We start from the raw sequence: 13,821 nt of genomic DNA, 5'->3' as shown, positions 1-13,821 counted from the left end.
TTCCTCCCACCATGAAAGACATGCACGCTAAAATCCATAATTCTGTCAATTAATCATCTTTGTCTTTTTCTACAACAGGAACCACAGGGGGGTTCATAAGCAAGCCGCTTATCTAGATGAGCCCCCACCCTGAATCTCGACCCCCAGGTTCCTAGCCGCTCCAGCCACCAAACTCTAAACAATCCCCTTCATCCCTCCATTCTCGACTTCTTCATCCTCGACCCCTACATCCCTCTTCTCTCGACACCTCGACACCTCCCCTCGATCCCTCCATCAGAGATACTCCTCATTATCCAAATGAACTACCCTGTAAGACCTCATATTGGCGTGGACCTTGTTAGTGAACTGTGCAATCCCCATGCTGTCTGATCAGCATCTGGATATGCCACACCTGTGAGGTGGACGGATTATCTTGGCAAAGGAGAAGTGCTCACTAACACAGATTTTGACAGATTTGTGAACACTATTTGAGAGAAATAGGCCTTTTGTGTACATAGAGAAAGTCTTAGATCTTTGAGTTCAGCTCATGATGAATTGGGGCAAAAACAAAAGTTTGTCATTTTGTTCAGTGTATGTTGCTACCAAGTAAATTTTTAAGACTCAATTACTTTAGCTGAAAACTTTAAAAAGTCAGATACAGTGTTTTCAACCAACTAACAGCGCTAATGTTAGCTTAATTAGCTCGTCCCTCATCAAATCCCATTGTTTGTTTAAAATACAGGGCACTTTACCACTTCCAGATGCCCCATGGTTTGGGTTTCTCACCTGCTTTAGTGGTTAAAGCCATCCCTGCACCTGTCCCCCTGTTCCCTTTTCCTGTAATACTTCCTACTATCTGCTACATGCACATGTATTTGTCTGCCTTTACCTTGCTGGATATGTGGTATGTTCAGCATGCCTCCCAGTTTCAGATTACAGGCCTATATTTAGTAAAGTACCTTTAATTAAATTACTGCATTTGGGTCCTCTTCCTCTGTGCTAAATATGTGATCTGTTACAGTCAACCCTGCTTCCTGCCCAGTCACACCAGCATTTAAAACAGTGACATATCTGAGCTTAACTACTTCATTAAAATGTAATCTCTGCAATCAGTCACAGGAGCAAAGAAAATATGCAGGAATCTTTTTCATCAGCTTCAAATTCAGAGAACTTTGACACAAAAATCCATGCTATTGACCAATAGCAATCCGTCTAAACGGCACCAACATTTAAGGGAAACAAAATATGCTATCATATTAGTTGTGTTGCACTTTTCACTTTGAGAGATCTATCTATCTATCTATATATAAAAATGTTTCTTGAATAAACTGCCAGCGGTTGATTACAGGCCAACTGTCTTGTAAGAACATACGGAAACCTTTCTGTGCCACTTTCTGCCGTGACCAGAACTTTAGACTTTCTGATTCACGGGAATCATATTTCCAGGAACTCACCATTACATTACGGGGAAGTACGCTGATTTTACACATCAAAGTCTGTTTATAGTTGTTTACTTCTTGGGGAGTACTACTGCATATGTGAAAAAAGTACTATAGAGCTTTTTGTGGCTCCAAAGGGAACTGTGGGAAAGCCGATAGATTGCGTCATTTGGGGCTGAACACTTCAAGTTTGAAAATGAAAAACATCTGAGAGTGTGGGGTTAGAAAGGAGTGAGCTTACCAGACCTCTGTAGCTCGCTCCTTATCTCTGCTTGAGGCTAGAGGCTCGAGCCTACATCACATTACTACTAACATAATACACCAGAATCTCCGACTCAACTGAACTGTTTGAACTGCATCAATTTTGAAATTTTGTTTAAACTGTCCATCGTGAGTCCAACAGTGTTACAGGGGTGCAATGTGAAATTGTTGAAGTAAACTTTTAAACCTACACTGCTTGCTAATGTTGACTCAAAACATCAACCACTAAAGGTGGAACTAGACTCTGTGAACTTCTCGTATCAAGGAAGGCATTCAGGCCACCCTCCTGGGTTGGTAGTCATACATATTGTTACTCAGTGGCTCTTAACTTGGGTGTTGGAAACCCCCAGGGGGTCAAACGAAAATTCTCAGGGGTCACAAAAAGAAAGAAATGTTTTGCAGAAAAATGTTCACCTCCTCAGGACTCAAGAAATCAAATGAAACAAATCCCTGACCTATGACCACCACTGAGTTCATAGTCATAGCCTGTGATGTGGCTCACAAGTAGACATTGCTTCATTTAAAAGGGCTACAAGACCAAAAGGTTTGGAACCACTGCTGTAGAATATAAGCAACGAAAGACAGAACTTATAGACAGATTTTAATAAAGTCTGTTTCTCTTCTTTCGTTATACTGGCAGATAATAACCTGGAGACTTTAATGAAAGCTCTTATTTTAGTCAGACTTTAATGAAGCCATATGTAAATTCAAATCTCCCTAAACTCCCCATTTCCCCTGTCCTATCATAATGAAGCTCGTCTGCTCACTTTCTTTCTGTTTTTATGGTTTGATCTTGTGGAGCATTAGAACACACACACACACACACTAATTATTGCTTCTTTGTCTTTTCTCCCTCTCTTTTGCCTCAACCTCATCCCACCTCCAGTCCCATCCTTCTGGGGTCTGGTGCACTCAGCCTGGAACCTGTGCGCCATAGGGAAGAGGCAGTCGCCCATTGACATCGAGACCAGTCATATGATCTTTGACCCCTACCTGACCCCTCTGAGGCTCAACACCGGAGGACGCAAGGTAACAGATGCCACCATTTAGATGACCTGACATCTGTCTTTGGATGAATGAATGTTTCTGAACACATCCTCAGGGGCTTGATCCATGCCGTGTCCTTGGACGCTTTCAGGCCAATGTTTGGAGACATCAAACGTTACGTAAAGAGCGGGACTGTCCTTCACTGACAGCACTGGGCTTTAATTTACCACAGCGGCTGGGAACAGAACAGGACATATTCTCTAAATCAAGACGCAGGGAAACTTCTGTCTGACAGAGAGTATGAGCTTTTCATCCATATCCGAAGGCTTTAAAATTCCCAACTGCATTTGCTAGGCTCAGAAGGCATTACAATTTTAGCCCTTTACAGAGCAATCACAGTTAATCTTTACAGGAAAAATCCTCCCTAGAGCACCATGAATCACTGTTAAAAGCACAGCTTTTTTGGAGTTGTTGTACATTGCACCCTGGATTAATAGTGTATTTTAGTTATTGACCATATTTAAATGAAGTGATATCACACTGAGGTATTTTCAGCTCAAGGGAAGAGGAACTGTTTACAGTCTATACAAATGTAGTTATACTGATGTGTCTGGAATTACAAGGCTCTATCTGTAATCTGGAGTGAAGTGTACACATCCTTAGCAAAAGTCTTATCAGTAAAATTAAATAATTAGATGGTTAAGTACCCTTAAGATACTCTACATTGTTTTGTACAATATCAAATTAAAATACTATCATAATTTGAATTGGGGGTTTTCTAGATGAGGTGGATTTCAGAATGAACCTTCTGATACTGATAATCCATTTCCTGCTTGGAATTATGTTTTATGTCTACCAAAGCCAGTTTTATACACAAAATTAATTACTGAAGTTATTAGAGATTTGGGCACAGAACTACGGGATCATTTTTCCCTATAAACTTTTGAGTTCCCTTGCATTACATTTTGCATGCCCTCTAATTCATGGAGGAAGGCCCAGCAATTCAGCAACAAGATTTTCCCTGAAAGATTTTAACTTCAGTTTTACCAATAATCAATAAAAAAAATTTAAAAATATAATAATAATAATAATAATAATAATAATAGAGACATATTTCACATGTTTGCTGACGGTCGCTTTTCTGCTCTAAAATCGAAATCTATTTTTTGACCTGGATAAGCATAGGTCATCATTGTCAGAGCTCTGAATGTAGTCACTGTGTCTGATGCAGTTTAGAACATACACAAACCCAGTAGGAGCATGGCAGAGTTAGCATCAGATGGCAAAAACGCTCACTGTTTCTGCCAGTAACAAGTATTTTTCTTAACATTCCAAAAGCCCGCACATGGGCTGTCAGGTCCTGGCGGCAGCTCTCGGTATGTGCATCTGATATGTTAACTTCATACTCATGATACACCGTTTGAAAGCTAAAATCCTCGTGATTCAACCAATGCAAACCATTTAAAGATACAATCACCACAGCGGGTACAATTAGCGCTTCTAATAATCCTTATTTGTAGAGCACTTTTCAAAAACAAGTTACAAAGTGCTTTAACAAGTGTAAAGAATAATACAAAAAAAAAAACAAGATAAGAGCATTAAAAATTAATATAAAATTAGTAAAATACAATAAAATAAAAGGGATAAAATAAAGTCAAATAAGATCAGGAAAAGCTCTCCTTTAAAAGTATGTTTTAAGAAGGGACTTAAAAGAGTTCACTGACTCAGCCGACCTGATTGCTTCGGGCAGGCTGTTCCAGAGCCTCGGGGCCCTGACAGCAAACGCTCTGTCCCCTTTAGTTTTCAGTCGAGACTCTGGAACTGACAACAGACCTCTGCCCGAGGACCTCAAGGTACGTGCTGGTGCGTATGGGACTAAAAGGTCAGAAATATAACAAGGCGAGAGGCCATGAAGAGCTTTAAAAGTGATCAATAGAATTTTAAAGTCAATTCTAAGACATACTGGGAGCCAGTGTAATGAAGCTAAAATAGGAGTAATGTGGTCATATTTCTTTGTTCTGGTTAAAAGCCTGGCAGCTGAGTTCTGGACAGTCTGGAGTCGATCAATAGATTTTTGGGTTAAACAGGTGAAAAGGCTGTTGCAATAATCCAGGCGTGATGAGACGAAGGCGTGTAAAATGGTCTCGGTGTCCTTAAAAGTTAACATAGATCGAATTTTAGCTATATTTCTAAGTTGATAAAAACATGATTGAACAAGCTTTGTGGTGTGCTGCTCGAAATTTAAATTACTATCAAACCAAACACCAAGGTTCTTTGCCACAGGCCAAATGTTATTTACTAGGAAACCAGCAGATGGCAGTATTTGATTTGCCATCTGCTGGGACCCAATGACCAGGATTTCTGTTTTGTCTGAGTTCAGCTGGAGGAAATTATTTGACATCTATTTTTTAACTTTACAAAGGCAGTTGTTAAGTGAACTCAGCATTCCAGGGTCTGTGGATAGTATACAAGTATATTTGTGTGTCATCAGCATAAATATGAAAAGAAATGCCATGTTTATGGATAATATGTCCAAGGTGAAGCAGATACAAGGAAAACAAAATGGGTCCTAAGACCGACCCCTGAGGCACACCATATTTAACTGGACAGAATGAGGAGACATAGTTGTTTACAGACACGCAAAACTTCCTATTTGACAGGTAGGATGAAAACCATTCTAGGGCAGTACCAGAGATCCCCACCCAGTGCCTCAGTCTGTCTAACATGATGTTGTGATCAATGGTGTCAAAAGCAGCGCTAAGGTCCAGGAGTACCAGGACTGAGCACATGCCTTCATCAGCAGACATTAAAAGGTCATTGGTGACTTTAAGCAGGGCAGTCTCAGTGCTGTGGTACTTCCTAAAACCAGACTGAAACTTTTCAAATATTTTGTTATTTTCCAGTACAGTGAGCAGCTGTTTGGACACAATTCTTTCTAGAATCTTTGCAATAAAAGGCAGTTTTGAAATTGGTCTAAAATTATGTGGGAGGGAGGGATCTAAACCAGGTTTCTTTAAAAGTGGGTTCACGCAAGCCGTTTTAAAATAATCAGGGACACAACCAGTAGATAGGGAGCTGTTGAAAACAGAGATCAAATGGGGCCCAACAGAATCTATTACTTTCAGTAAAAACTTTGTAGGTATTACATCAAGTGGGCTGGAGGACACTCTCATTTGTGATACTGTTTTTAAAAGCTCAGACAAGTCGATGGGATAAAACTGGTTAAAACTCTCTTGTTGCTGGTGAGGAACCTCTGAGTAAGAGGCCACGGGGGTAATAGAGGCTCTGATTGACACCACCTTATTGGTAAAATAAGATAAAAACAATTCACAGTCATCATTACTTCCAGCTGAGGCACAAGGAGGGGTTGGGTTTACCAGCTGATCCACAGTCTTAAACAGAAACCTGGGATTGTGTTTATGTGTAGTAATGAGTTCAGAAAAATAGTGTGTTCTCACATCCTTAACCAAGTTATTGTAGTTAATTAATAAATCCTTCAGACTGAGGTAATGGACTTGGAGACTGGATTTTTTCCATCTGCGCTCTGCTTTCCTGTATTCCCTTTTTAGGCTGCGAATGCTGTCATTTATCCAGGGTTGCTTACTAGCTTTAGACGTAGGCCTAACCTTTAGAGGAGCAGTAATATTTAGTGACGACAAGCACATATGATTGAAGTGACTGACCAGATTGTTGGTGTTGGAATCAGACAGGTGTTGGCTTTGGCTCTGAAAGAATGCGCAAAACTTTGAAACACTTTGTTTTCTTTGAAACAATTGCCGCGATTCACCTATGAAGCCTTATAGTAATCCACCGATCGATCATATTCTAACAAAAACTGTCTTGTTGTGTTGTCAAAGGTCCAGACGATCCAATCCAGTAAAAATATTTAGTCCCAAACACATTCCATCAATAAATCCCCAGGGACTACTGCCGCATCGTTTCATATTTGCCGGCAGACGTGGCTCGTTGGTCATTATAACCGTAATAACTCCGATTTGAATGTAAACAACTACGACAGCTTGTATTCAAATAAGCTGCTGAACTCTAACCTTTCGAGTAACACCAAATCCGACCGAATAAGAGCTCACATGTCCCTTTCACAGCCTTCAACAGCCAACGAGAGCCCACGCTGTAAGAAAGGGCCAGCCTCTATTATTTCGTGGGTAGGCCGAGCCAATGGCAAGAAATTGTGTCGATGACTGGCTTGGTGTAGCCAATGAAATTCTGAAAATAACGATATCCAGCTTTAAGTAGGAAGTTCATGATCTACCAGCAAACACATCTGTTTCAAGCTACCAGCTAATACGGAGCAATGCAGCAGCAGCCAAGGGGCGGTGCTGTTTTAGAAAGAATACGCTAAGACATACACTTAGAAAAACCTGTGTAAAATAATCATTTTTCATGGTATTGGTATGAAATTTAAACTAGGACTAGGTAATGCTTTATCCTGTGGTCCTACTGTTTTCCAGCTAATAAGTCCCAGCTATAGTTGTCTGCATGCATTTGTTAGCAAGCATTTTCAAGCGGAAACTAAAAATATTAGTTTTAGTGTGTTTAATCAATTCCAGTAGCACTTAGTCATTCTGACTTTTGGGTTAGACACTCCAGAGTGAAGCCCAAAACCATGCATATACTCCAAATGGTTCAAGAACTACATTACATTCAATTTACTTTGGATATGCCTTGACTAGACGTTTTGCATGAATTTTACAGGAATGTTAAGAGGTTAACCCCTTAACGCCGGAATTTTTTTACAATCAAAAAATAAAAAAAATTATTTGTGTTTTCATTTGCTTTCAAGCTAATGTTAAATTAAGTGAAGATTGTTAATTTGTCTTTAGAACATAGAAAATATATAAATTCAGGTATGTGTAGGTATGATGCGAATTCGCGACAATTGGCGTCAAGGGGTTAAAAAGAAAATGGCTAAAACAGTAAAAAAGTATTTTCAGCTTTAAGCACTTCCATAATTTAGGCAACAGGACTAAATATAATAAATAATATAAATCATTTTGTGCACTTTTTGGAGTGTTTGTATTGCATCTCATTTCCTCAGAGCTCTGACTAGACTGTTTATCATCATGAAGCTCTGGTAGCTCTGAAAAACTGGAGATACTTCCAACTGACAGAAAAGAGTATACGGGTCTTTATTTTCCAAATTATTTCCATGCATACGCAGTTCCTGCTTCCCTACAGAGCATGATTACATTTTTTCACCAACAACATAAAACCATCTCGGGAAAGGTAGTTGTGATATGAAGTGTTGGCCCTGCACCAACCTCCCTTGCTTGTGAAGATATCTGTGATTTTCCAGCATTCTGCGACACTTTCCACCTGTGCTTATCTCCTTTTTAATGCGTACCCTCTCAGTTCTACCTTGTCTTTTTCTAAAGTTCTCTCTTTCTCCTGTGCTCTCCATTTTATCTCCACTCTGCTCCACCACACGCACTCCATGCACTGACTGAACATTGTGCTAATGTGTATGTGCAAGCAAGACAGGCAGAGATCATCAGGTTAACAGCTGGCAGGGGGACAGTCTACATTTCTGAGGGACTGTAGCCAGTGATGGAAATGCCCATGAATTATTTTTTTTCCCCTGGGACCAACAGGTGATCATTTGAATGGGTCTCTAATAAAATGTTGTGTGTTCTTTATCAATACTCTTATTTGGTTCCTTATCTTTACTAAAAATATATAATAAATACAGTATCTAAAGAAACGACACTTTGCTTCAATGTAAAGTAGTGAGAGTACAGCTTGTATAACAGTGTAAATTTGCTGTCCCCTCAAAATAACACATCACATAGCCATTAATGTCTAAACTGCTGGCAACAAAAGTGAAGACACCCCTAAGTGAAAATGTCCAAATTGGGGCCAAAGTGTCAATATTTTGTGTGGCCCCCATTATTTTCCAGCACTGCCTTAACCCTCTTGGGCATGGAGTTCAGCAGAGCTTCACAGGTTGCCACTAAAGTCCTCTTCCACTCCTCCATGACGACATCACGGAGCTGGTGGATGTTAGAGACCTTGTGCTTCTCCACCTTCTGTTTGAGGAGCCCCACAGATTCTCAACAGGGTTTAGGTCTGGAGACATGCTCGGCCGCTCCATCACCTTTACCTTCAGCTTCTTTAGCGAGGCAGCGGTCGTCTTGGAGGTGTGTTTGGGGTCGTTATCATGCTGGAATACTGCCCTGCGGCCCGGTCTCTGAAGGGAGGGGATCCTGCTTCAGTATGGTCACAGGACATGTTGGCATTCATGGTTCCCTCAAAGAACTGGAGCTCCCCAGTGGCAGCAGCAGTCATGCAGCCCCAGACCAGGACACTCCCACCACCATGCTTGACTGTACGAAAGACACACTTGTCTTTGAACTCCTCACCTGGTTGCCGCCACGCACGCTTGACACCATCTGAACCAAATACGTTTATCTTGGTCTCATCAGACCACAGGACGTGGTTCCAGTGATCCATGTCCTTAGTCTGCCTGTCTTCAGCAAACTGTTTGTGGGCTTTCTTGTGCATCATCTTTAGAAGAGGCTTCCTTCTGGGACGTATGGTCTGAGCTGGGGGCGGAGCTGGACTCTCAGCACAGTGGGGGTGGAGCTTCATCACGGGGTGCACCTGTTACAAAAGCCCCTTTTCCAGTGCACGGTACCAGCTCGACTCGACTCGCCTTTGTTTGGTTTTCCATTGCGGAAAAGTTGTACCTGTGCCTGCTGCCAGGTACTTTGAAAGTTTTTGGAGTTGAGGAGGTCTGCAAGTGGCGGCGGGGGAAGCTCGCGCCAATCCGTGGGAGGAGGTCGCAAGGCCTCTGCTCCCGCCGTCACACAGACCGCTGCAGCAACAACAGCAGAGGAAAACACAGCTGTGAGGTTTTCATACCACTTATCTGTCTTTACATTCTGAGGAATGTTGAAACATTTTAACTTAAATCAAGAGACAGCTGTATGTGTGTCGCATTGAACATTACGTTGCGGCGGTTGTGTGTGGTGTTACTATGATGACCAGCTACATTGTGGGGTATTGTCTCTGGGTGCTATCTGCAGTGGAAAATGGAGGACGGCGGGCCAAAACCAAGTAAAGTAGAGTCAAGTCGAGGTGAGTTGAGCTGGTGAGTCTGTCTGCATTGCGGCTGCCGGGCTGACCACAGCCATTCTAGTCAATGCTTTTGCTCACACCAGAAGTGTCTCTTTGCTCCTCTCTGGAGAGAATATGCAGCCATTTTCAAAATAAAATACCTTGTGCAGACCCCCGATCGTATCAACAATAAACACAGTTAAAACAAACAAAAAAGAAACAATTTAACTACGTAGCCTACTTAATCATTGTAGAAGCACAAAAAGCAAGCACCAAATCAACAAAATCTAAAACATGTCAGAATGATCAGGCAGGCAAAACGCTCTGATTCTGAAATGCTCGCTGCAGATGATGGAACTAAAGTGGGTCACAGAGCTGTGAAGAAGGTAGCAGAAACACAAAAAGGACATATTAAAAACAAGTCATTGACGGTGGGCAGGCTACACGCTCCGCAACTGAAACACTTCTGAGAGGCTTCCAGTGGAAGTTCAGGACAGAAGTAACTGTGGCGCACATGCCACCTGTGTGAGTCTGGGTGATATATAGCAGCTTAAGTCCCTCAGAATTCCCATGATGCATGGCGGTGAAGGGAGTTTTGTTAAAATTAGCTAAGTCTCTTATTTGTTAGAAATACAAAATTTACTTTGTGATTTTATGTTTTTTTAAATGTGTTTGCCTAGAATATAGTGTGTGTTGTTATTTTTTTGGTCATTTTTGTGGTGGTTTACTATTGAAACCAGGAGTTAAGGGACTATTTCATTCGCACTGTTTTTTGTGTTTTACCATGCCGGTTGTTACTTTCATGCAATTCTCTTGTGCGGTCGTATCTACAAGCAACCAACGTATCGGGATCCCTACCCAGCTGGGGCCCTGGGTAGGCCACCCCCATGCACCCAGCTACCTCCGCTTTTCATCTGTGCACTGACAGGCGGAGCTTCCAGTGACCAGTATGAGGGAGTGTTTGGACATTTTCACTTAGGCGTGTAGCCGTTTTGTTGCCAGCGGTTTAGACATTAATGTCTGTGTGTAACAACCTGTGCACTCACTACTTTACATTGTAGCAAAGTGTCATTTCTTCAGTGTTGTCACATGAAAAGATAGAATCAAATATTTACAAAAACGTGAGGTTGTACCTCATTGTAGTTGTAAAATAGAGGTTGTAGTCGGGTAATCTTGGAGTTATCTTTACCTCATTCACTTCTCCAGCGCAGCCTTTCTGCACTGCTGACCACTGACTTTGATGTGTGTGTGTGTGTGTGTGTAGAAGCTCACAGGGAGCTAATCAAACTGTTCCAAAAGCCTTCTGATTAAAATATCGGGTTGGATCATGTTAAAAGCAGAGGAAAAATCCACAAATAAAAGTCTGTCAGGAGTCTCGTTACCATCCAGATGTCTAAAGCATGTTAAGAAAATCATCCTCCACTTTTCTGTGAGGTCTATATGCAAACTGCATCGGATCCAGTTCAGTATGCCTTAAAATCTCTGACCTGACAAATTTCTCAAAGATTTTCATTAAAAGGGAGGTCAAAGCAACTGGCTTAAATCATTTAGGCTGGTAGGACAACTGGATTTAGGAACAGGGACAACCACAGAATCTTTCCAAAGCTTGGGTACATGTTGAATCTGTAAGGACTTGTTAAAAATATAATGAAATACTGGACTCAGTTCTTTTGGGCAATAGTTAAGTAAACGACCACATTTATTGTCAGGACCATGGTTTCTGTTTACATTTACTGAGAAAAAAGCCTTTTCAATAAGACTCAGTGAATTTCCCTGAATTTCTTTGCTGAAATCAAGGTTATCAAAACAACAGTCTAAACAAGATTTCGATCTTCAGGTCTTTTTTGACTGAATGCAGATCAGAGGCTGCTCCCTGTTTAAAAGCAAGTGTGTTTATTTGTAAGCAGGACTGAACAGATCTGGTGACCCATGGTTTGTTGTTCGAATAGATTTTAACATGTTTGCACAGGATGATCATCCGTTAAACATCCTTTATTGACCCATAACAGAGAAGTAATGTCTTATACCTTGTCTTTGGACAGGAGACATACTGATAAAAGTTTAAGTGACTTTTTGAGAGAGACACGGTTAAAATCCCAAAGTATAAAACATGGTGTGTCAGGTGAGATTGAATGCAATTTCTGCTCGACATCAGTGACTGTGCTTGTAGCAGAGGCGGCATCAGCCTTTGGGTGAATATATTGTACAAATTCACATGGTGGTAAAACGGACGTAACGATACAGATAAGAGTTGCACAGTTCCACATCTGGCACGCAGATGTGCTCTCTCACAGTCACAGAGCTGCAGTATCGTTTGTTAACATACAGACATACACTGCCCACTTGCGTTTTCCCCGTTACCTCTGACAGTCGATCCAGACGAAAAGGACCTCAACAGACAGATAAGTGTCCTGGTTTTGCTCAGTGAGCCACGTCTCGGTGAAGACCATGAAGCAGCAGTTCCTAAAGTCCTTCTGGAACTGGACATTTCCCTGGAGATCGTTCATTTTGTTTCTCAGGGACTGCACATTTTCCATAATAACAGTGAGCAGGGAAAATCGGGTAAGCCTCTATCTCCTCAGGCGTAGTCTGACGCCTCCGCTTTTACCCCTCTTTCTTATGTCTTTGCCCTACTCAGTCCTTGAAAGTTTCTCAAGATAAAGTCCGGTAGCTGATCTGTCACCCAAGCCAAACTGGCAACGTTTAGGTGCAGCAACACTTCTCTGGAGTATTGTGTCCACACCTGGCATACAGCTCCACCAACTTAGTTAGCAGCCAGTACAAAAGAAGCCACAATGCAGCAAAGTAAAAATGATCCATGTCAAATTAATGGAACCAGGAGTGCTCAAAAGAAGAAACATAAAAGACAGACAAACGTTTTTTAAACGGCGATAACAAAGTAGTAACTCGCTACCGGTCGCTGCATGTGTATGCGCTCAGTATTCCTTGCACCACAGTTATAGCAATGAATGTCATGCTGTATCAAAACAGACTAATAGCTATTACGAACATAAACTCATCGAAAGTGTTCATTAAAGGTACTAAATCAAGTAAAAAGAGGTTGGGATTCTCATAGACTTCAATACGATCTGACCTCTTTTTGCAACTACAGAGTCAGGTCCTAATGGACATTAGAAAGAAGGCAGGTTTAAGGCACTTCCACATTGGCTTCACTTTTCGGACCTTGGGTCTCATTTATAAACTGTGCGTACATACAAATCCGTACTGGAAACGTGAAATGCGTACGCCGCTTCCCAAGCAAAGTTTGTTATCTATAAAAACACAAACTTTTCGGGAACATGTGTCTCCACATAAAGAGGAGAAAAGAGAAACGGCGACTCACATGGCAGATGGATGAAATGAATAGGGCTACTATTGTGTAAAATAAATAGAAATATTACCTCTGAATATTAATAAACAAACACAGTTTGATTGATTTTCCTTGAAGTGGGCAAAAAACATTATCATCAATAAGATCATTTTCAGCGCACACAAAGAACCACATTCAGGATCATAAACAAAAATGGAGGTATCTGTTTCTGCAAAAGAACACCTACTTGCATGCAGTGCAATTTATTCTCATAAATAAGGTGAACAGGAGGACAAATTACATTTAAATTGATGTTTTCAATGCGTCAGTCGAGCAAATACGAGAGCATAGTTTCGTGTATTGTTATCACATGTTCATCAAGCCAAATGCTGTGCGCCAGCGTGTGGATGTGATGCGCTGGTTGTAAAAACAAGTTATGGAAAAATAACACTATTTTATTGTAATTTACAACAAGTCACAGGCTATTTCTTTTAACTCGCCAGGCTCATTAAGTGAGTGGAGTGTTTGTGTAGCCTACATGTTTAAATATATATATAAATATATAAATATATAAACATATATAAATATATGTATGTTGTAAACACAAGTGGAATGCATTTGGTTTACTCTCTTTTCAAACGGGGAATCCAAATTAGTACCCGGGTCAGCCCGTCTGTGTGTCCCCCTCCAGCCAGTGATGTCACTACTCACGAGGGATGCCCCCTTTCCTCCGGTGCACAAGTGTTGCATGTAAGTGTGTTTTTTACCCAC

At 41.2% G+C, this 13,821-nt stretch overlaps 1 protein-coding gene across 1 annotated transcript in view; it reads left to right on the top strand.

Moving 5' to 3' along the window:
• Positions 1-13,821, top strand: part of LOC119882248 (carbonic anhydrase-related protein 10-like) — a 121,698-nt gene that overhangs the window by 50,340 nt on the left and 57,537 nt on the right. The window contains exon 3 of the mRNA XM_038692241.1: positions 2,566-2,708. Coding sequence (XP_038548169.1) covers positions 2,566-2,708 — 143 coding nt within the window. The remainder of the gene's footprint in view (positions 1-2,565; positions 2,709-13,821) is intronic.

Source organism: Micropterus salmoides, unplaced genomic scaffold (assembly GCF_014851395.1).
Source record: "Micropterus salmoides isolate LMB-PRFRI ecotype aquatic unplaced genomic scaffold, ASM1485139v1 Ms_hic_scaffold_10, whole genome shotgun sequence".
Taxonomy (NCBI): domain Eukaryota; kingdom Metazoa; phylum Chordata; class Actinopteri; order Centrarchiformes; family Centrarchidae; genus Micropterus; species Micropterus salmoides.
The sequence above is the reverse complement of the archived record's forward strand: the minus strand, read 5'-3'. Positions and strand labels throughout refer to the sequence as shown.